Source organism: Ammospiza caudacuta, chromosome 3 (assembly GCF_027887145.1).
Source record: "Ammospiza caudacuta isolate bAmmCau1 chromosome 3, bAmmCau1.pri, whole genome shotgun sequence".
Classification (NCBI taxonomy): Eukaryota; Metazoa; Chordata; class Aves; order Passeriformes; family Passerellidae; genus Ammospiza; species Ammospiza caudacuta.
Genome location: NC_080595.1, coordinates 112170827 through 112194293, shown reverse-complemented (window position 1 = coordinate 112194293; position 23467 = coordinate 112170827). Strand labels below are relative to the sequence as shown.

Here is a 23467-nt window from a genome sequence, read left to right as displayed (position 1 = left end):
CTGGTATTTTTCTGTCATCCTGAGAAACAAGTCCCAGTTCTTTCTGTCCTGTACTCCAGCACCAGCAATGACAAAGCAGCAAAGCTGCTGCTTCAGTTCCATCCCAAGCACTCCTGCCTGCCCTCCTGTTAGCCTGATAAGCCAGTGACGGATACACAGCTTTACCTTTCTCACAAGACAGAATAAGTACTTTTATCATACAATCATAGAACAGTTGGGGTTGGAAGGGACCTCTAAGATCAGTTCCAACCCCTTGCCATGGCAGGGACACATTGCACTATCCCAGATTGCTCCAAGCTCCGTCCAACCTGGCCTTGGGACACTTCCAGGGATTGGGAATCCACAACTTCTCTGGGCAGCCTGTTCCTGTGTCTCACCACCCTCACAGGGAAAAATTTCTTCCTAATATCCAATCTAAATCTGTTCTCTTTCAGTTTGAAGTCATTCCCCCTTGTCCTGTCACTCCAGGCCCTTGTAAAAAGTCCCTCTCCATGTTTCTTGCTGGCTCTCTTCAGGTACTGGAAAGCCACAATCAGGTCCCCTTGAAGCTTCTCTTCTCCAGGCTGAACAATCCCAACCCTCTCAGCCTTTCCACGAAGGACAGCTGCTCAACCTCTCTGATCATCAGAGCCAGTATATTAACTATAAGCAGTGTGTAAAACCACTTTTAGCCTGCATTCCTCAAAGTTGCCATAAGCTACTTTTATGGGCACAAGCTTGTGAAAAATCACTGAAACTCTTAAGTTTTGTTAGAATAACCTTGATACACTTCAATTAATAAAGCTTGAAAGAAGAGAGGTCTATTGATGAAACTGGATACAAGGAGTGCACAATTTATGGACCACAAAGACATTCTGCAGAAAACAGCAGACAACAAAGAGACTAACAAAGACTCAGTATGTGTGCTGGAAAGTCCCTATCTGGGAAAAAAGATAATAAAGAGACTGAAAAATTTAGACTAATTTGCAAAAGTGAGAAATCAATATCCAACAGAAGACAGAATACTAATTAATGAACAAGAATTCTGTAATTTAGAGCCAGTGAATATTAATTTGCTTGCTAAAACCACATACATAAATAAACATAAAAGTTCTGTATCTGCATCTGTGTAGAGATCAGGATTTTGTCAGCCAGACCCACAGGACCCCCTCTTGGCCAAGAATAAAGTAATGCCTGACACGCTAACACTAAAAAGACAGTGTTAGAGGGTTTATTTATCCCAATGATTTCACAGGATTTGGTGTCACTCAACTTGGTGTCACTTGTAAACTTGCTGAGGGTGCACTCCAACCCTTCACCTATGCAATTAATGAAGATACTAAATAACACTGGTCACAATACGAACCCTTGAGACACAGCTCAAAATAAAAATGGCAAAAATGCCTCGTAAAAATCATGTAGTGAAAAACTTCTTTAACTCTTAATAAATCTCTCTCTTCAGCTGTGAATTGTTAGCGGTTCCTGACGGGTGCCTGGTGCGAGCTCCCCGCCCTCACACCACGCCCCGCCCCAGGCCGCCGCTGGCCAATAGCCGCCAAGCTCCGCACGCGTGTCCCGCCCTCTGCGCCGCTCTAACCAATGGGAGCTAAGCGGGCTCGGCGCGCTCTCCCCCTCATCCCGCCCCCGCCGTCCCGCCGCCACCCGTCCCTCGTGGAGCGCTCCACCGTGGGCGAGGGCAGCGCCGCCCGGCTCTGCCCTGAGTCCCGCGGCGCCCCGGACATAATTCCGTAACCCTCCTCTTAGTGGCGCCTCCGCGCACTCTTAGCGTAGCAGGAGCGGCCCCACGTCTCAGCTGGCTTGACCTCTCCTTTTCCCCTTTCGCTTCGCGCCGCTCTCCACCCCACCGAAAGGATCGAAATGGACTCGGCCGCTGGGGCAGCCGCTAACGGCTCCCCGTGGGTCACGTGGGCGGCGCGTGCTCTATATGAGGCCGAGGGGCGGAGGGCGTGGCGTTCATTCGCCTCGTGCGGGGAGCGGAGGCGGGCCGAGGTGGCTTCGCGATGAGCTCTGGGCCGGGGTCCCTCGGCCGGGGTGATACCGTCACCCTGCGGGTCCACGCCGTGGGTCTGTACCCCGAGGTGCCCATCCTGCGGCTGTGGGGGCTTCTGGGGGAAAGCAAGGCTGACTATGCTCTCCTGTACCGCGAGATCCAGGCGGCGGCAGGGCCGCGCCTGGCGGCCCGCCCAGAGCCCGGCGGGCCGGGGGCCAGCGAGACCAGGCTGTGCCCGGGAGACATGGCGCTGGTGGAAGTGTTGGGTGCGTGGTACCGCTGCTGTGTGGTGAGTTGTAGCGCCCAGGGGTACCGTGTTTTCCTGCTGGACGAGGGGTACGTGGTGACCACGTCTGCCTATTACCTGGCCCGGGGCTGCGCAGAGCTGTTCCAGCTGCCCCCGGAGGTGCTGGGCTGTGTCGTGGCCGAAGTCATGCCCTGCCACAGTAACGAGGGGACAGCAAGTGGGGATTCACCCGTGTCCAAGTGGACCGTGGAGGCGATGGAGTTCCTCAGCTTCCTGCAAGGCAAGGAGGTGTCTGGTGTGGTGCAGGAGGTGATAATGCCGCAGGTCATCGTGCTCGAGCTGCCCCAGCTCGTGGCTCAGATGCAGCAGCTGGGCCTGGCCAAACGAGTCTCTCCCAGCTGGTTCTGCCAGGTGCTCAGGCGCTGCCTGCCCTCTGGCCAGTTAAAGAAGCAGCTCTGTCAGCAGCCTCCAGCGTGTTCCCTCAGAGCTTTTGCAGTTCCACAGCTTGTCCATGTGTTGCTCTCATACCAGCCTCTGTCACCTGCCTTGGATTACTACTACCCTCAGCTTCAGTTGGATGTGACAGAGCCTGTCCTAGTGACCCATGTCTCGGACCCACACCACATTTACTGCCAGTTGCAGTGCCTGTCACAGGAGATCTGTTGCCTTTCTGAGACCATGTGCCATGCTTATGACCAGTGGGAGCAGGACTTACTGCCCAAAGTGGGCTCGCCCTGTGCTGCCCGTGGGATGGATGGCCAGTGGTACCGTGCCATTCTGCTGGAGCTCATTGCTGGGGAGCAGGACCAGCATGCAGCTCTCGTGATCTTTGTGGACTATGGCAAGAAGGAGACTGTGAGCAGAGCGAACCTGCGCCATTTGCCTGCCGAGTGTTTCCGCATGCCTGTGGTCACCTACGCGTGTGCCCTTCAGGGTGTTTCGGATGGGGGCTGTGGCTGGTCCTCGCTGCAGGTTGATTTGCTGAAAGCGCTGGTGCTCGGCAGAGGAGTGAGTGCTCACATCAAAGCCTTTAACTCCTTTGAGCATCTCTATTATGTGACTCTCTATGGGGAAAATGGTGTTGATTTGAACCATCTTTTTGGGTCTCAGGCTTGCTGCCTGGCCAGCAGTCATGTGAGCCAAACTGAGGATCATGAGCAGTTGGAAGTAGAGGAATCCTTAGTTGAAGAGTTGGGATTGCCACCAGAAGCACCTCCTGTTTTAGCCCATGGAGATTTGGCTGCTGCTGGTGGTGTGTATCTGAAGACCTGGACATTGTACAGTGCACAGGTCTCCCACCTCCAAGACCCATCTGAGTTCTGGCTGCAGCTCCATGAGTATTACCAGCTCTTCAGGCAGCTGAGGCAGAGCATGTGGAATTTTTATTCCCATTCCACAAAGCTGGATGGTGCTGGGTGGGACCCACAGCCTGGATCCCTTTGTTGTGCCAGTGGGAACGAGGGTGTCTTTTATCGAGCAGTGGTTACCAGGGTGCTGGACACTGGGGTGGAAATACACCTGGTGGACAGAGGCAGTACAGAAACTGTGGATCTGTGTGCTGTGAAGGAGCTGCTCCCTCGGTTCAGGGAACTGCCTGCTTTAGCTCTGAAGTGTTGTTTGGCAGGTGTCTCCCCTCCAAGAGGGAGCTGGAGTGAAGCTGCTGTGTCTGCATTCAGGGAGATGGTACTGAACAAGGAGCTAAAGGTTTGGTTTTTGAATGTGCAGGGTGACAAATACATGGTTGAAATTTTTGACCAGTCCCAGTTAGGAGAGGGAAGAGTAAGTAAACTCATGGCCCAGGGGGGTTATGCTAAGTACCAGAGGTATGAAATACCCAAGACTTGCAAGAAATCAGATGAGTCTGTGACACAGGCCTCTCCCCTAGTGTGTGCTGCAGAGGAAAGCCAAGTAAATGCAGAGAAGAGGCTCAGAGAAGAATGCAATCTAAAGAGCAATGATAGAATATTTGATTCTCCCATGGGTGTGGTGGTCAGAGAGAGCCCTATTGCAGCCTTTCATAATTCTAAAAATAGTGAATCTCTTCTTTCTCGAGACTATGAGGGTAAGGAAAATCTGCACACCTCTTTGAGGCAGAACTATGTGGAAATTAAGCCAGGCTCCTCTTGTGGAGGCCATTTAGAAGTGGGAAGTACAGTTCATGTGATTTTGTCATATGTTGAGAGTCCCAGTTGTTTCTGGTGTCAGTTAAGTAGAAATTGCCAGGACCTTGAGATACTAATGGATGAAATTCAGGAGCATTGCAAGAATTCATCTAAGCCACATGTTTGGCCAAATCTTGTCTGTTTAGCCCAGTACTCAGAAGACAAGAAATGGTACAGGGCTTTAATAGTTAGTGAAGGAGTTTGTGCAGAGAAAGTAGAAGTCATCTATGTTGACTATGGCAACAGAGAGCAGGTGTGCCTAACGAAGCTGCGAGCAATTAACGAACGCTTCCTTAGGTTAGAGGCTCAGGCATTCAGGTGCAGCCTTTACAACTTAATCCAACCCAATGGTCAAAATCCTTTTGCTTGGGATGAAGAAGCAATTCGGGCCTTTCGTCAGTTTGTTGTCGATTCATCATCTGACCTTGACCTAAAGTGTACAATCTTTGCCTTGGCTTCAATAAATAGGGACCTGTTTAACATTGTAGATCTAATCACACCTTTTCAGAGTGCTTGCCAGTTTCTCACTGAGAGAGGTGTAGCCAGACCTTTGTTTCCTCAAAAGCATCTGGAATCTTTGGTCCAGCTTCACTCTTTCTATTATTCTAGTCATGGCATCAAAATTGGGAGTGAGGAAGATGTTTATGTTACACATGTTGAGAATCCATGGACATTTTACTGCCAGCTGGAAAGGTGTGGAGATACCTTGGCACAGCTGGCTGATAACATTGCTTCCCTGAGTGAGACAGTGGCCAGCTCAGGATCCTTGGGGAAGTCTGGGACCTTGTGTCTGGCAAGGTACTCTGACAGTCAGTGGTATAGGGGAGTAATTATGGAAAGGCAGCCTAAAGCTAAAGTCTTCTTTGTGGATTTTGGGAACACAGAGACAATAGAGACAGATGATCTGCTTCTTTTGCCCAATGATGCTTCTGATATCTTGCTTGTGCCAATGCAGGCCATAAAGTGTTCTGTGTCTGATGTATCATCTGTTTCCAAGGAAGCTGCAACATGGTTTAAGGAAGCTGTCCTGGAAAAGAGATTAAAAGCAATAGTGGTAGCAAAGGACTCTGATAATACACTGTTGGTTGAGTTGTTTGATAGAAATACTCAAATTAATACAAAACTGAAAGAGCTGAGCCTAAACAGTACAGGACTGCGTGGTCGTGTACACAATGAGACTTTGTGCACTGGAAATACAAATGTGCCTGAGAGGAATGAGACTGCAGGGTCCCCTTTCAGTGCAGGCAGGCCTCTAGAAAGAAGAAAATGTCGACCTGAAGCCCAGCAAGAGCAAGGGAGCAGAAGACACTTCAAAGAAGTTGTAAACCTTTTCCAGCACTCTGTGAAGGGTCATGTGGCAGCTGGATTGCTAGAACCTAATGAGGTGCTTAGCAGTAAGAACAATCCAGTCTTGCTGAATAAAGTAGGGGAGGAGTCTCTGCTCTTTTCCCCGACGGATACACTGTCAGATACTAAGTCTGATGCTGAAGGCAGGTGTATAATGCTTAAAAATGCATCTGATCTGCCTCCACAGAAGATAGTGCCAGCTCTTAAAACCTTAGTGTATGTGTCTTACGTCAGTGACCCCCAGGATTTTTATGTTCAACTGGGGAGTGATGAGGTTCAGCTTAACAACATTTTGGAAAGTTTAAACAATGGTAAATCAGTGAAAGACCCTTGTGGACAGCTTTTCCAAGCAGGAGATTTAATCAGTGCTGTTTATTCAGAAGACAGCCTGTGGTATCGAGCTGTAGTAAAAGAGAAGACTTCTGACAATTCAATAAGGGTACATTATATTGATTATGGTGACACTTCTGTGATCAGTGTCAATCAAGCACGCAGGCTCCCTAAGAACTTGTCATCTATTCCAGCAATGAGCATTCACTGCTTTCTAGGTGGACTCAAATGCAAAAAAAATGCTGGCTGGACAGAGAAAGCAGTGTTTTACTTCACCAAGAGAACAAGTGAAATCCTGCTGTCGTGTGAATTTGTAAAGAAGGTTGAGGATAAATGGGAAGTTATTCTCAGTGACCATCAAGGTATAATAACAGTGGATTTAGCTGATAAAGATCTTGCAAATAGAGAAAGACTTTTCTCAAGAAGGAAAATTGATAGAAGAGAGAACCATGATATGATCACTGGCTGTGAGTCTTTGCCTCCTCAGGTACAAAATGAGACTTCCTGTGTAAGTGATTGTAAATCATTTATCTGGAAATTTCCAGAGGCAGGTCAGACTTTAAAAATTTACGTCACAGTAGTAAATAGTCCAGGATACTTCTGGTGTCACCGTGCTGATACCAAAGACGTGAGCTACGTCGAGAAAAAAATAGAGGAAGCTGAAAAGCTTGGACTAAGCTCTCTGAATGATGGCAAATCTTGTATTAAAAGTGGAGATATTTGTCTAGCAAAGTACAGTCAGGATGGGTGGTTCTACAGAGCTCAGATCAGCAGTGTGAGTGATGACAGTGTCGTTGTCAGACACGTGGATTACGGAAGCGAGGAAAACGTCAGGCTGGAGATGATCCGACAGATGCCATGTGAACTGCTCAGAGTACCTGGGCAAGCTTTTGCATGCTGTCTCGCAGGTTTCAGTCCCCCAGATGGCTCATGGCTTAGTGAAGCAAATAAGAAGTTTTATGATATGACTGAAAACCTTGTATTAGAAGCTGAAGTTGTAGAAATTTGGGAAAATAAAGATTCTGAAGTCCCTCTGTGTGTTGTCAAGTTGGAAGCTTCTGGCAATAGTATTAATGAAGAGATGAAGCCATTTTGGAAGGCTAACAAAGAAACTGATGACAGTGATTTCTCAAACCTTTGCAACCCCCTAAAGGAAAACAGAAGTTCAGACAGCAATTTGGGTCTTTGTCTCAACAAAGAAAGTACTGCTCCTTGTGGATTAGCTCAGGAAGAAAGTCAAAGTGCTTTATTTTGTTCTGATCCTTTCCTGGGTGTAACTTCTGAATGCTTAGAAACTGCAGAAGCAAATGTGTCAGTGGGAGCTGCCAGTGGGAAGGCTGATGGTGGATGTGAAATAGGAGAGCGTGAGAACAGTTTTGATAAAGAGAGACCTCTGTCTGAAGGTGACAGTGATAACACTGTGCTGCTAGAACCAATGAGAAACTGCAGCCCTCATATTGTGGGCAATGGAATGAAAGCTCAAGAGCAAGACCTGTCTGAAATACTGTTTGGAGAGGAGGCTGAGCTGAAAGCAGAAGTGGCAGGCAGTGCTCCAGCAGCCAGCCTTTTCCTAGGAGAGGAACAGGAGCTGCAGAGATTGCCAGTGCTCCAGGCACAGCCATCTGCAAGCAATGGAACAGAGGCATTAGGACAACTGGGTCCATTAGAAATGCACTTACCATGTGATGATCTAAATGAGCTCCTACAGGGGCTAGAGGGAGTTATGGAAAAGCCCTCCTGTGGTGAGGGAACAAAGGAAGCACTGGAAGCCAAGTCTCTGGAAATGCGGGCAGCGTCAGGCAGTGAAACAAGAGAGACGGTGTTGAAGCAGGAATTGCTGGTGCTGCCAGATGTGAGGGAGGAGACAGGGCAGTTGACAGCTCTGAATTCTCTTGAAATTTTGCCATTACTTAATGAGAAAGAAAATCTGGTGCCTCCAGTTAGTGACAGAGAGAAGTCAGTAGAGCTGATTCCATCTGATGTTCGGCCTTCTTTGGGAGAGGAGACCAAGAAACTGCAAGCAAATTTGTCTGGAATTCATGAAGCAGAAGCTATGCTAGATGATTGGATGGAAGCAGACCATCCTTCCCTAAGGCTGTCATCGTCTGGTGGTAGACCTGAGAAAGAGCTGCCTCAGAAGATGCATGACAAGCAATTGATGCTAGGAGCCAAATTTGAGCCCTTTCTGGAACTGGTACTGCCTAATGCTCAGCCTCCTGAGGAAGACAGGGAGGAAGATTTGTTAGGGCTGGAACATGCTGTGCTACAGAGTTCTGCAAGTAGTAGAAGTCAGTTTTCATTTCTTTCAAAAGACTCAGCAAATCAAAGGCCTGTTTTCTCTGTGAAATCATGTGACTGTAAAGTTGAGAAACATAAGGGGTGGCAGAAGAAGAAAGATGACTCTGTGGAAGAATGGATGGAGCAAGACTTGACTGACTCATTTAAAGAGAGTGAAAATATGTGTGTTCAGTCTTTAGGCTGTAAGCCTGGGGAAGACAAAAAGCAAAATGAGAACTTGGCTGACTGCAGTGCAGGTAAAGTATCTGATTTTAAAGGGTTAAATAATCAAAATGTTGTGCCATTCAAAAATGAGAATAGCTTTCTTGTAAAAAACCCCAACTTTTATTCCCTAATAAGTTATTTTGTTAGTGTTCATGCTTTGATGAGTTAAGGACAGCAGACTGGGTTCAGTTTCTCATGGGTAATGTGACAGTCTCAGCAACTAGTCTTACTGGGGAAGATTAATGATTTTGAGTGGAAATCCATTCTGAACATGAAGTGCATTTGCCAGATTTGTTTGGGATGACAAATTTTTAACTTTCAAATATCAAGTAGTTTGAAGGGAGTGGGGCAGCAGTGTTTGAGGTATCTGAGAGTTGATTTTTGAGGGGTTTTTATAGGGTTGATTTTTGTGGCGTTTTGTGAGTTTGGTTTTTTCTTTTTTTTTTCCTTCCTCCTCCATTGCTAACTTACCATTTCTTGTAGCACACCATGACTATCCTTGTAATCTGAAGGGCTTTGCTGTTGGTTCCAAATGTGTGGTGTGGACTTCTCTCAAATGGTGTGATGCTCGCATTTTGGAGGTATCTGAGAAGGGTACCAAGGTAAGTGTGGTTTGAATACTCCTTCTGCACTCTTAAGATCTCATCCTTCTTTAGTCCTTCTTTAAACTCTTAAGTAAATCTTTTTCAAAAATTTTGTTACAGAATTTAAGTATTTCAAGGGCTGATTCTGAATTTATAGACTAGAGAGAAACAGTGGTGTTTCAAATAGAGTTGATGATAAATGTCAACACTTGATGTTCCTTTCACATCTTATTCTCTTGTATTGACTGGGAATACTGAAGGATCTCACTCCAGTTTGAGGCACACACGTGTATGATTCTGTCTGGCCTTAAGTTAGTGTTCTGCAGTGGAGCTGTGTTACCATTACATGCTCATGAAACTTGCCATTATTTTATTGGTATTTTGAGGAGTTAGTGCTAGATCAGTAGGAACTTGGGAAGAAACTCAAACTATACTGCAAGTAATAATGAATCCACAACTATTACTGCTTCAGTGAAATGTGTGTTGCAAATCCAAAAGGTCATTACATAAAAGCATCCTTTTGAAAGATTAAATGTCTGAGATTGTGCAAGCCAGCTCTAGTGCTGGTAGATCCCTTGGGTGTCCAAAACTAAGCTCGGGTGCATTCAGATGAGAGACAGTGTCAGGGATTATCCTGTAATGATATCCCTATTCACCAGCTTCCTTCTGGTTCTGATCTAGTAGTTGTTTTGCAGCCCTTTTCTCACTATGCTTGGGTTAGGAGCCCAGAAGAGCCTTGAGCAGCCTCAGTCCCTACATTCAGTTTTATTGGAGATCAGCTTGTTCTTCTTTACAAGATCCAGACTTCTCAACACCTTCCCTGAGGCACAGAGTCCTCAACTGTGTTTTCCTACTGCTGTGTCTTGCTTGTAAGTGTATTGCTGCTGTGCTAGATCTCCCTTGGCTCTGTCTGTACAGGTTTTGAACCTCTGCAGTGGCAATGAGGAGATTGTGCATCCTGAGAACGTCTGGAACGGGATTCCTGACGGGGCTCGCAGATCATCTGAGGTACAGCAGTGTGGTACTGGGCTGGGCAGGACAGGGCAGGTTTTTAGAGAGGCTGCTAGCTAATTGCTAAGTCATGAAAAATACTTCTATTGTGGAGTAATTTGGAAGGAATAATAAGGTTGTCACCAGTGTTCTTCATGAAGGACCTACCAGTGGATGAAAAACTCATCCACTCATCCGGAGTTCAGGTCATGAGCCATGTTGCTGGTGATGATAACAGCATGAATTTCCAGTTTGTTCTTCATATGCAGCCTTTGTATCCAAGTGAAAAGTGGGCAGAAGACTAATGTAGTGAGTTATAAGGGAGGAAAACAATAGTAAATAGGAGTCCAGTAAGAAGTTAGTCTAGTATTAAAGGAAGCACCTCAATGGAAGTCATGGCAATAGTGCCAGCTTCCTAACAGGATCCCTTTTTGTGTAGGCATTTACCCCTGCAACAGAAAACTTGCAGTCCTTACCAGAGGAGTCCTTACTTCAAGGTAAGTCTGCCTCAAGGCCCCACATGGGTTGTGTACTCTGCGTTTGAATGGTTTCTAATTTTCTAGGAAATGCTTTATTTTAGAAAATACGTTTGAAACACTAATTTGAGCTTATGTAGTTGATACTGCTGGGGTTTTCTTGATGGCATTATGTTATGTATGTCAGTTTAAGGATGGCTACATGGAATGAAAGCTGCTACTGTGTCTGGATTACAAACCAATTTAGTATTTCTTTATTAATCTAATGAGTTGAGCCTCTTGGAACAGCTGGGGTGGTTGACCTAAGTTATAGATTGTGGCAGGGCTTTGAGTGTTGCCATCAGCATGCTGTTTTTGGTCATGTTTCTGAGTCAATGTGAGCAACTGCTAGGCAGACTCTATTAAGCATTTAGTTTAGCATTTGGGTGCCCCAGTTCCACAATGTATAAATCTAAATCCATACTAATACCATTTTAGTTGTTGTAAGGATAGTTTGTAAATAGTACATCTTTATTGTTACTTAAAAATTTTGAAGTGTTACTGGTAAACACATCTTAAGTGTACCAAATAAGTAGTACAGGCTCTTTTTGTTTATATGCTATTATGGAACTGTAAAGCAGTTCTGGTTGAAAGGGGCCTTTCCTGGTGGTGAAAGCAGGGCCAACTTAGATCAGGTTGGTAAAGAAAAGCCTTACTGCCAGTTCTGGAATCTGTCCAAGAATGGAGACTCCAAAACCTGTCTGGGCAGTTTGTTTCTGTGGCTGTCTGATGAAGACTAAACTGAGTTGAAGTGGGAATAGCGTTTGTGCTTTCAGGTGTTAATTGGTGATTGTATTTCAGTATAACTACTGGTTTATGGGTAACAGATTAGTAAGCTTGCAATAGAGATTGGGTTGCCTGTTGAGCAAGAAAAAGGTAGTTAAAGAATTTGATAAAATGTTAAAACGGTCAATCTACAAACTCTCTCCCAAAATTGCATCCCTCAAATGCAGGATTATTCTTGATTTTGTGGATTTTTTTCTGTTCTTGAACGCTTTGCATGGAGTTAGTGTGTGCACTCTCAGCCCCAGCACAGGAAAGGTGAGTCAGGGTCATGCACCCACATGTCACAGAGCTGGAACTGCTGCACACACTGCCACTGCCTGGAAAGGCAGTTTGAGTAGGAGGAACTCAGGGTGCAAAACCTCCTGCAGTGGTTTATGCCAAGCCCACTGAGGGATGGAATAACTTGAACTCGTAACTGAAATCTGAGAGCACTGCTGCTTCATCTTCTGCTGTTTCAGCTGTTTTATCTTTGTATAATAAGTGTAGTCTTTTAACATGGTCCAGTATGTCAGTAGTATTTAGTCTGAAGCCCTTTTGATCTTTATGCCCTTATACACATTTATAGAAACATCTTGATGGGTCTAATCTGTGTTTATTCCTTATAGAAAAGCAAACTGGCTGCAGTAGCAATTTAGCTGAAGATGCTCATGTCCTCCAGCAGTGCTGAAACCAAGTGGCACGTTGACCCCATGAAACTGAATAAGTGCCTCTGTGTGAAATGTTCCCATGAAAATGTGTTTGTGGGAACAAAAATACCAGCAGAGCATTGAGTGGCTTATTTTTTCTACCTAGCTGACCAAATACTTGTCACTGCTGAACTTGCCTATAAAGGACTAGTGTTGGCAGACTGTTATTTTCAGCTTGTTTTCTTACAGCTGTTGTTGCTAGACTGTTATTGTTAGCTTGTTTCTTATAGCTGTAATTTCCTAAATAAGAATTTGCCTCTTGACTGGCTTTTTTTTTTTTTTTTTTTGACTGAGGGTGCACTGACTTCTATGGAGTTTTTCGTGGGTGGTTCTTTAACAGAAGTTTCTTGTGAGTTTCTGTATATGCTATTGTGTTGTACAGCACTGCTTTCTGATGTTTGCTTTTGGAAAAGTTGCATTGTTAAGTGTTTGTTTTTTCTCAAAAAAAGTTGAGGAGGGTATTTTTGGGGGGTAGGGGTGGGGAGGTTTTTTCCCTCCATAGGGGAGCATAGTTGTTTTGGGTTGAAGTCTTGCATTTGCTGCTGTTGTAAAGCAATGGAAGAAGCTAGAATAAAGCTTTGCCTGGCATATATTGGTTTCTTTGTGTGTTTTAATGACTTGTCTGTTCCTGTGCAGAAGCCCAAATGCTGTGTGAGGGCTGTTCTGCAGTCACTGGTTGTGTGTTTTGACCCTAACCAGCTCTCTAGAGCACTGTGAGCTATGCTGAATGTTTTGAAATATTAATTGTACTTAATTAATTGAACTTGCTGCAGTTGTGCTAATGAAAGATGAAGCTTTTCCTATAAATGTGAAGAATACCCAGTGGAATGGTTTTGCTGCCACATGTGTGCAACATGCCCAGCTGTTTGAAGGACCTGCTGCTGTTTTAAGGACATCTCACCTTTTACTCTCCTTCTCAGGTGTTAAAAAGGGGGTGCTGCTTTATAGGGGTGTCCCATGTATAGCATAGCTGCTCCCTCCTCTTCAGAAGCTGTGGATTTTTCATGCTGAAACAAGGACTTAGGAACCCAAGGTGGCTGATAGTGAATCTCACAGTAGATCTCAAGTGTTAGTGCTGACTCAGTAAGACAAACACGTTTATTTGCTTAATAGAGACAATACAATTTAATTAAATTCTGAAAGATCTTAGGTGTTATTGCAATCTCATTTTAAGATCACGGATTATGTAAAATACTTAATTACACTGTTAATTTCTTAATTTGTTTGCTTCAGTGGTTTTGTTTATAACCTGATTTTGAAATGAACAGAATTTAGAAGACACCCTTCCATGGGGCAGCTTCAGGCAGTTCTGATCCAAAAAGGAGAACCTAAAAGGCCACCCAGGTGGGGGCTGACAATCTTTGTCCAGGTACTATCACTGCTGTCTGTATCTGTCAGTGGGAGCCAACTGGGTCCCCTAGAGACCATTGTGAGTACCTGGAGAAAGCTGAGTGTCTGGGGAGTGTTTCCTACCTGACCAGACCTCAGGAGCTGAAGCAGTGCTAACAAGGACCATGTAAAGGGAGCTGGAGAGGTGCCACATCTGTATTTCCCCTGCAGTCTGACTGTGTGATAGTGGAAACACAGACAAGGGAGGAGCTGCTGGAGCTTTGCCCACAGGCAATTACAGTTGCTACTAGTGTGACCCAGGGAAAAGCTTCTGAAATACAAACATCATCCTCTATGTATGGCACTAAACACATCTTAGGTTTAAGTGGATTAAGCTTCTGTGAGGAGTCCTGTGTCTGGACTTCCTCTGCTGTCAGCTGAAATCCTTCCTGTAGCTTTTACTGTGACTTATTTTAAAAAGACAGTCTTGAACATCACCCTCCACAGGCATCTCTAACTCCCAACTGTTGTCAGAGCACAGCTGAAATACTTAGAATCTAAACAGGAAAGTGGTGGTTTGGGTTTTTTTTTTTTTGTCTCTTTTCCCCTACCCTGCAGGAAAGGCTTGGTCGATGCAGACTGACATAAAGCTTGGTAAACAAACCTGTAGCTGAATTCCTTGGAGCTCAATCTGTCTTTCTGCAAACTTGATTCTAGTCAAAACCAGAAAGAGCATTTAAATTACACCCAGTGATTTCCCCAAGCTGCTTACAAAGCAGAAGTTACCCTATTACAGTATTTCAGAGCATCCCACTAACTCAATTGAACAGAAACCTCTGTTTTTATGATTATGTAACTTAGTGCCTTGCCTTTTTTTTTTGTTCCACGCCCCAAAAGCTTTGTTGGTGTTGAATGCCACCACATGTCTCAGCAATGTCTGACCAATATTAGTGTCCTGATGTCCATGGCATACAATACTCCTTTGTATTCCTTACTCAGGTTCAGCTGGAGATGTGTCAATGTTGGTTCCAGGAATAACATTGGGTCCTATGCCATCCACAAGTGAATCCCACTGATCAAAATCCTTCTTAAGACCTATAGGGTGGGGGAAAGAAAACCAAGTGGCCATGAGTTAAGTGACCAGCTTTTTGTCAAACTACACTGAAAAATGAAATCAATTTGGCAAAGTAGGGAAGGAAAAATGTTTTAAGGAGGGAAAAAATGATACTCCAGATTTTTTGTACCAGAACAAAATGTCAGTGATTTTCTCTGAGTTGCCAAGATTACAAAAGTAACTGACAAACCTCTAGAAGAAGTTTGACTTATTTTTTCCACTGACACACTTATTTTGATCTTGTTTTAAACTGAATGGTTATATAAAAAGCTTCACAGGAATGAAATATTAGTCAACTTCCTACTTTGCTGTAAACAGATACATACTCAGATGTTTCTGTAGGAAGGCTAATGAAGCATGATTGCTGATATCAATAGCTTCATTTGGATCTATTTCTCCTTTTAATTTGAAAAATCTTGCAATGATTCCTCCGCTCACAAAGGTGAAATCAGGAAAACTCTGATGTACGGACCCCCTGCAAAGAAAAATGATCAACAGCTTTGTAAGACTACATTAAATTGCCTGATTAAAAAATGTAAGACTTCGAATGTCGAATGTCTTGTGCTGTCTTTAAGATAAAACAGGTAATCTCACAAGCAAGATCAGCAGGAAATTCTGCCCTAACCACAGAAGGGAGGAAGGTTTGTACATGCTTGCTGTAAGTCACTGTAACTGCAACAGCAATAGAGAGCTGGTTTGGCAAAGCATCAAAATCAAGTTGTCTCCCTGCTCAGTGGTGCAGGGTAGAGCCATCCCTCCCCTGGCTGCAGAACTGCCCCCAGAAGGCTTTCAGCTGTTCAAATGCAGGTGCACAGGGCTCAGCACAAAGCTTGTGCCCCAGGGCAGGAATGCACACATTGGAGTGTCTTAAACTTGGGGACCCTGGCTGCTTTGAGATGCCTCTGTCCCTGCTGTGGGGGATGTATGGTTAATTTAAACATACAGTGAAAACCTGGGCCATGAGGACAGACATAATATCATTTAGGCTGGAAAAGACCTCTAAGATTATTAAATTCAACCATTAACCCAGCACTGCCATTCCAGCTCTAAACCATGTCCCTCAATGCCACACCTACATCTCTTTTAAACACCTTCAGGGATGGTGACTCCCCAGCTTCCCTAAACAGCCTGGTCCAATGCCTAACAACAGTTTAAATGAAGAAATATTTCCTATTATCCAATCTGAACTGCCCCTGGTATGACTTCAGGACATTTCTTCTTGTCCCCTGGGAGAAGAGCCTGACCCCCCACCTGGTTCCACCTTCCTGTTAGGGAGTTGTGAGTGAGGAGGTCCCCCTGAGCCTCCTTTTCTCCAGGCTAAACATTCCCAGCTCCCACAGCATCTCTTCCTCCCCAGACTTGTGCTTTAGGGACTGTATGTCTGTCTGTCTGTCTGTCTGCAGTTACCTGTAACTGCACAGCTCCAACAAGAGCTTCAACCACAGATGGAAATGATAGCTCCTGAGCACTTACTTGATAGTGATCATCTTCTTGTTTGTGTCATTGGAGATGAGCTTCTTAATCTTTAAGATGTTCTCAGCCCACTGGAATTTTTCAGAGTTGATAAAAAGCAGTGGTTGCTGGACGCTGTTTTGGTAAATGTCATCACCTACAGGAAGCATCCATACATCGAGGGCAATGCCACACCTGCCAAACACATCTGGATATTGGCACAGAAGCAGAAAGCTTGGAAATTCTGAGCATGCTTTGAGTTGCAAGAGACATGGGAAAGAGAAAGTCTTTCTGATACTGAACAGGTAAATGAATCACTTTGTATCATAATTATCTCTACTCTGGGGGAAGAGAATTAGTCCATTCTTTCCATTTGTTGGTCTCCACTGACTGCAGGGTCCCACAGTATCATGATACAACAAGATGCAGCTGTTATGTTCCACCATATCCCCACACCTGGAAAAAGCATGGCTGGCAAAAGCAAGACATGCCAAACAACTCTCTTCTTCAGGAGTCAGTTAGTAGTTGGGGGATCCTAGGTAAAGTGCCCTGCTCCAGACCTCTCAAGTGCCAAATGTCTCTGGCCTTGTTTCGCATACTTACCTAAATCTTATTTCTTTGCTGAGACTTTCAATAACTGTAGCACCACCAAAAGAGTGTCCCATCACAGCTATTCTGCTAGTATCAACAGAATCCTGTCAAAAAAATCCAGGTGCTGTAAGAGACTTTCTTTCCCAAACTTAGGTTTTTAAAGGAAATAATTTTTTTAGACATTAGACCCTACTGAAGTAGGAGGAGCATAATTTCAGCTCTCTTATTCTCTATCCAGCTTTGGATGACCTGAGAATATTTTCAGAGATCTACACATTGATCTTCAGAATACTTTACATGAACCAGTTTAGAAATGGAAGGGGGAAATCAGAAGCATTATTAGATGTTTAACAAAATGCAGGTGGCATCTTCTACTCACTTTTAGGCTGTTCCAGTCAAAGTCTGAATGTAATACATTTGTTACTTCCTCTCCTGAATTGATTTTAAGAATGAGATTGAGAGCTTTAATACACTCCTGTGCTCTTTGCTGCACCTGGGGAGAAAGAAAGGGTGGGGCAGAGCAGTGGAAGGAATCATCAGACAACTGCCAGATCTGACAGCCCCTTGGACACAAGACTTACTCTGATAGTTTTCCCCCACTATTCTGAACTGCAGAATGGAGCCATCTGACAAACAACAAAATTGGTTTCTGGTGGTGTAAAGAGCTGAAGCTCTTGTGTAGAACCTCTGCACACAGAGGCATTTATCCCTGTAGCGTGCACCAAAGGCCATCAACTCCTTCATCCTGTCACTGCTTAAGAGAAGGGGTTGTTGGGATGTACAAAGGCTTAAGTTGTAAAACTCCAAGGAAGGCTGACTCACTGATGCTTCTCAGGCTGGATAAGCAAATGTCATTCCATCACTGCCCCATCACACAATAGCCTTGAAACTGTCTTTACACTGGATAAACCAAATGAAGAAAAAGTTAAGCCCATCCCATTTTTTATATATACTCATCCTTGAAAACTGTAGTGAAGCTGTTGCAAAAAAAGATTTTCATTGTTCCATAACAACAGTTTTTAACTGGTGTGTCAGTAAAAGAAAAGCTTCAAGAAGAACCAAGGAATAATAGAACCAATGAATAGTAGTGATCTTGGGAACCAGTGTGTAGGCAGCCAACAAGATGTCTGTGCATCACTGAATTTCAAATAAATCCCAATCTCCCGACTTCTCTACTTGTGAAATTTGCAGACAACAGCTTCTGAAGGTTATTTCCAAGCTCAGATATTATACTCATGGGTAGGACATTTTACTCATCCAGGAAATGACTCTTGTACTATTGTCTGTATGGCCCAGGGAGATAAAGAGAAGCACCTCCCTGGCTAAGTTTTCATTAGCTGGAAAAACCACTCACATATTTTAAAGGTCAAGTGTATGCTTGGAAGAGCTTGTCAGTATGGCCACATTTCATCCAGCTTGGATACTGCTTATGATAAATTGGAAGTCTGCACTGTTTACATTGCTAAAATACACCTTCAAGTGTGGTAAGGACTATAAAACAAACATCCCACTCAGAGCAGACATGATTTCTCATTCCATGGAACAGTAAATGAAAGTTAATGCAAGCCTAAGGCCACACAAACACTTGAGCTCAACTCTGTGTCACTTTTAGGCTGGGCTGGGCAGCAAAAGTATAAAAGACAGAGAAGAAACAGCAAGTTGATTGGAACCAGAAGAGAAACAGATGACTCAGCTCAAGAGTGCAACTTCAAGAAAAAGCTTTGTCGAGGGAGCAACTTGTGCTCTGAAGAAAGCTATTGTTGGCTGTTCCACAGGACTGGATCAATTTTCATATCTCTGCTCCCCTGGGCAAAGGGAGACTCTGCTAGCCCTAAACACAGCCCTCCTGCCACACTTCCCAGAGCAGAGCCAGCCCAGGCACCTGCTTATGGCGCAAGCAACGCTCCTCCTCGCCAGTTTTCAGTTTCCTGTAGTAGATCCACTCCTTCTCCATGTTAGGTGGAGACTCTTCCTGTGACTCAGAAACAGACCTTCTTTTACAATAATATGTGGCTGAAGCAGATTCATCTCTGTAATACAAGAGGAGGTTATTTCTGAGAGTGCATTCCATTTGGATTGAGATGCAGTCAGCAAAAGTTTCCAATTTCACTCATCTGAAGAGACTCAGCTATCAACCAGTGCTGTTGCAATTGCAACCCAAGTGCACACAGACTTTCTAAATAATACAATAACCCCACCAAAACTCCCACATCCTCTGTATTCTTCACCTACTTTATATTCTAACAAAAAGAGTGAAAAAAATAGCATATCTGAAATGCTATCTATGATAGCACAAATGATATCCAAGACTTTTCATTCTTGGGCTTATCTAAACAAAAGTCCCTTTGTTTGGAGAAGAGTTGAGCTATGGGCAGTGTGGGCAGGACTGAAAAAGAGATGTTAGTTTTTCTTTTTTAAAAAAATCCTGAAGCTCTTCTTTTAGAATAAATAACATTCTGTTCAATGTGAGAAAGTTGCTTTCCATCAGAACTCCCAAATGCACAGCACACTCACCTGTGCTCCACAGCAGCCACTATAAAGCCCTGAGAAGCCATCTCTATGCAAATAGCAGAATAGATTGTCCTGAAATAAAAACCACACTCAGGTGAGATGGCATTCTTTCAATTCCATTGCTCTTTAAATGCTGACCACACTAGGTATGCACTAGTCTCCACTCAATATTTGTTCTCTTTGAATCTGCTACCCAGCAGAGCAAGATTTCATATGTCAGGCACTAAAGCTTGTTCACAAAACCTTGGTACTGTTTTACTGTCTGTTCAGAAAGGAAGATGCCACTGATTTTTAATAAGTAGCACACACAGCACTTTGCATCTTCAAAGAGCTGTCCAAAAACTAACCAGCTAATTTTCACAACATCCTTATGGGCTGGTAAATATCTTCTCCTCCATCATAACAAAGGTAAAACACAAATGGAGCTCTGAGCAACCTGCTCTAGGGGAAGCTGTCCCTGCCCACAGCAGTGATGATCTTTAAAGGCCCCTTCCAGCCCAGGCTGTTCAATTATTCTGTGACCAACCATAGACCAGCCCTGCTGTTGTTTCAGTGGGGCTAATGACACACAGCAGCCTGTTCTTCAAATCTGTTTCAGCTCCACAAAGATCTCACCCCCCTACTGAAATCTGTTCAGAACCACCCTTGGAGACTGCTGTCTCCATAGACAACAAAACCAGTTTATCAACAAACTGCAAAATTACCGAAAAGCTCCGAGTCCATGGGAAAAAACAAGAAGTGGGTATTTTTCTCCTGGCTTAAAAGCAGCATTTGACTTTGCAGGACAGGTCACTGAACCTAAATAAAAATGGAAGTGTACATCATTATTACTGGAATGAGAGAAAGCATTTGTTCCTGTGTAAAAGATCCCAAGAATGTAGTGATCACTATTATCAGAGCAATCACCTAAAGATAAGGTACCAAGACTCATCTTTAAAATAGAAAGCAAAAATGGATCTGCTTCTGAAAATACATTCTGCTTGGCAGAAAATACTTGTCTTCTCCCATCCACAGTCTGGCACAAGGTCTACATATCTCTGAAATCTTCATAGTCAGGCATCCAGGTCTTGCTGATATTCAGACCTTAGGATCTCTCTGACTTTTGTATATTTGCACATTTGCTTGTGGGATTTAAATCGCAACACACAGGTGCAGCTGACCTAGAGCAAACTGCCCAGACACTTCACACTTCTATCCACAGCAGTCAGGGGCTGCTGAGAGCTGGGGTCACATTCAGCACTCTCACTACACAAACCCATCCCACAAAACCACACTTTTTTACTAAAAACTCTTTTTCAGCCCTGCAGCAGTAACACCCTACTCATGGAGCATGGAGGCAGTGACAAGAATAAAGGAATAAAACCAGAAGGAGTCTTACCAACATAGTAATGGAAGAGCCTTTCTCCTACAACTCGGTACATATTAAGGAAGTCAGAGAGTCCCTGATAGTACTCTTTGTCTGGAATCCATCGTGCCTCTTCCATATCTGTGGCATCATATGCTGGATAGTACAGGCGCAAAAAGCTTCCCTGGGATTAGGAAAAAATTTTTTTACAAAAAGGAATATTGGTATTAATTTATATATGGCACAGAAAACGGAAGATTAAAACATTTATAGAAAAGGTTTTGGTAGCAAGAATGCAGTTCAAGAGAATGATGAGACTCTCATGAGAAAATTATTATCATCTACAGGCTTTGATGCCAATCCTACGTCAGAATCTTCCTGTGCCTACAATGAATTTAAAGTAACATGAGATAGACATCATCACAGGTGGAGATACACATCACCTTCTCTAGGTTAGCTTAAGGCTTATTAGAAATGCTTCATTTAATTAAGCTAATTATTACAAACACTCACTACCTCTTTGCTCAGTCCAGCATCTTGCTGAATCTTTTCTTCCATCTTCTTCACTGGGAATGGTTTGATGATGTGTTTTGGTAAGTTTTATAGGGCTGACTGTTAAGGGGTGACTGAAGATGACCTGAGAGCTGGAGCACCTCTCCAAGCATGACAGGCTGAGAGAGCTGGAGCCATTCAGCCTGGAGAAAATAAGGCTCTCTAACGTGGCTGTAGTGTTCCTGCCTGAACTGAGCAGAGGCTGTCAGCAAAGCCCTTGGGCAGCTGCACAGCAAGGGAGAACAATACATCCCTCTTCCTCCTCATCAAGATGTTCAGAAGTGTCTTGTAGTCCATCCTTCTAAACACAACTTTGTTAGCCTGTGTTTCATCTGCCTCTCTGTCTTACCACTAGTTCAAATCTCTTACTGTCTGCACTCCAGGTATCCCAGGAAAGTTCCCAAGCTTTCCACACACACAGGGACCTTCCATACCCCCTTGTCAATCTTTTTCCATCACAGACAGCAGCAATGTACCAATGCACAAAGCAGACTTCCCAGAAGATGAACTGTGTGCAGTTTGCATTCTTATTTCCTGGTTTGCAAAGGAATTTGCAACACCCCATTCAAATTCACTGTCTTGCTTTTGGTTTAGCAAGTTACAATCATGGCCAAAATAAACATAAGCTTTGAAATAAAGCCTGATTTCTTGAACACTAATTTATCAGTTTACCAAAAGTTTGTTTTATGAAGCTTGTTTTTATTCACTTATCAAACTTAAATCAACCTTTGACACAGAGACCATTGTGGAAGAACTTTCCTCCACATTGGTAGTGATATCAGCTTGATCTCAGAACAGTCCCAGTGAACCTCCCCAATGACTAACTGATTACCAGAAAGGGGAAGAGGTTCATTATTTATGCCTGAGAGAACTGCAGTTGTTCATAATGCTTATGTAAAAAAACTCACATGGGCTGACTGCAAAGAGAAACTCATAACTTCTCTGTGCTGATACAGAGTAAGCTCAGTAAAGGAAAGCATGTGAACCATCACAAACTGATCTCAAGTTCCACTCCATCTCGCTACTCTGTGGAGTAAAATCACAGTGTAAATGCAGGTGTATTCTCTCAAAGGCAAGAGGATTGGAAATGGAAACTCACAAGGAAGCTCACTACTTGTCTGGTTAACGCCCCTGTCTTATTATTGTGGCTTCTCACTGTGCTTAGCTCTTGCAAAACTGATATCCTGTTCATCTCCAGTAAAATCTCAATAGACATCTCGTCTCTTACCCTGCAGCTGAAACACTAGATAGGCTCATCTCCCAACCCTGCCAAATCCTGTTGAGATCTTTGTGATGAGAGCAGCCACAGTCACAGAGACTGCATGTGGAGTCTCCTCAGGAGCCCAGCACAGGAGGCAGCAGTGGGGTGGGTGGGAAGAACCCCCTGGGTCTCAGGAGGACACAGTTTCTTTGCAGTATCTTTTGTAGGAGAGTCAGAAAGGCAAGGACGTTAGAAGAGGGAGGAATTGGCCATGGGAAAGGCTTGCAGGTTACATCCATCTGGTAAATGCCCAGCACACATCCTACACCAGGATGGAGAGGATAGAAAGCTCAGCTGTGAATGTCAGCATGGAGCACACAGGCAAGACCTTCTGCTTTAAAACTGCAGCCATTTGTTTCACTAACATTGTGGCTTAAATCCAAACAGTCGAGAGCTTTACCTCAACTGCATTTTCTGTCATCAGGTCTGTACATCCAACTGAGTGTGGTCCCTTTCCTTCAGGGATCCTGTAAAACTTCTCAGTGCTGTTGGTGCCCCACATTTCTATTGGTGCCTTCACCGACGAATCTGGGGGAAAAAACAAAAGCAAATCAAGAGACCACCATGGCCTCTGTGACCAGACCACCCACTGTAACAAATCCAGCACGCTGAAAATCCAGAATTAGGGAAATGAAGATTGAGCCAATACGGAAATCTGCTCGTAAGAAACAAAGAAATCCCGAATTGTCAACCTGACCTGTTCTATTGGGGATTTTCCTTGTTGTATCCTGAATCCCAAGAAGGAGACAGCACGGTGCACTTACAGAAAAGCGGGATGAAACCTTTGGCTGGCGAGGCCGCGGCGGCACTCGGGAGATGTGCGGTGCTACGAACCGCACAGAGGGAGGATTCTGCTGCTCCTCGAGGAAAACCGGCCTGTGCATCAGGGGGAGTGGGATGTCACAGAGAAACACAACGCCGCTGCCATTCTTCCAGAAGGAATGACGAGTCCCAGGCTCGGCCCCAGGCGAGACGATGTCGGGCTGTCCGTGCCGGAGCGGGTGTCGGGGCGCTGTGGCCGTACCTGGGGTGACCCCTCCGCGCCGGGCTGGCCCCGGCGATGCGCAGAGCGCGGGGGAAAGCAGCCGCATCCCGGGTTGGGCTCTATCTGCCGGTGATCCCTTGGGGAAGGAGACACGGAGCCATCCTTCTCCCCGTACCCCGCCGCCCGGG

At 44.6% G+C, this 23467-nt stretch overlaps 2 protein-coding genes across 3 annotated transcripts; one reads left to right on the top strand and one right to left on the bottom strand.

Annotated features, from left to right (window-relative positions):
* Positions 1-2000: 2000 nt before the first annotated feature.
* On the top strand, positions 2001-12322 carry TDRD6 (tudor domain containing 6). The gene is made up of 5 exons (XM_058802707.1): positions 2001-8610; positions 9062-9180; positions 10081-10170; positions 10592-10649; positions 12059-12322. The coding sequence occupies exons 1-5, from the start codon at positions 2001-2003 to the stop codon at positions 12118-12120; spliced, it is 6939 nt and encodes a 2312-aa protein (XP_058658690.1). The 3' UTR covers positions 12121-12322.
* Positions 12323-13191: 869 nt separating this feature from the next.
* Positions 13192-23445, bottom strand: PLA2G7 (phospholipase A2 group VII). 2 transcript variants are annotated; one of them, XM_058801873.1, is made up of 11 exons: positions 22992-23445; positions 22695-22822; positions 20515-20665; positions 19841-19934; positions 19140-19208; positions 18508-18655; positions 17005-17118; positions 16638-16729; positions 16056-16229; positions 14909-15057; positions 13192-14563 (listed from the first exon to the last, which is right to left on the bottom strand). In XM_058801873.1, the coding sequence occupies exons 1-11, from the start codon at positions 23383-23385 to the stop codon at positions 14460-14462; spliced, it is 1617 nt and encodes a 538-aa protein (XP_058657856.1). In that variant the 5' UTR covers positions 23386-23445; the 3' UTR covers positions 13192-14459. The 2 variants fall into 2 exon arrangements, with proteins under 2 accessions (XP_058657856.1, XP_058657857.1); XM_058801874.1 differs by having other exon boundaries at positions 13194-14563; positions 23059-23290.
* Between the last annotated feature and the right edge of the window lie 22 nt (positions 23446-23467).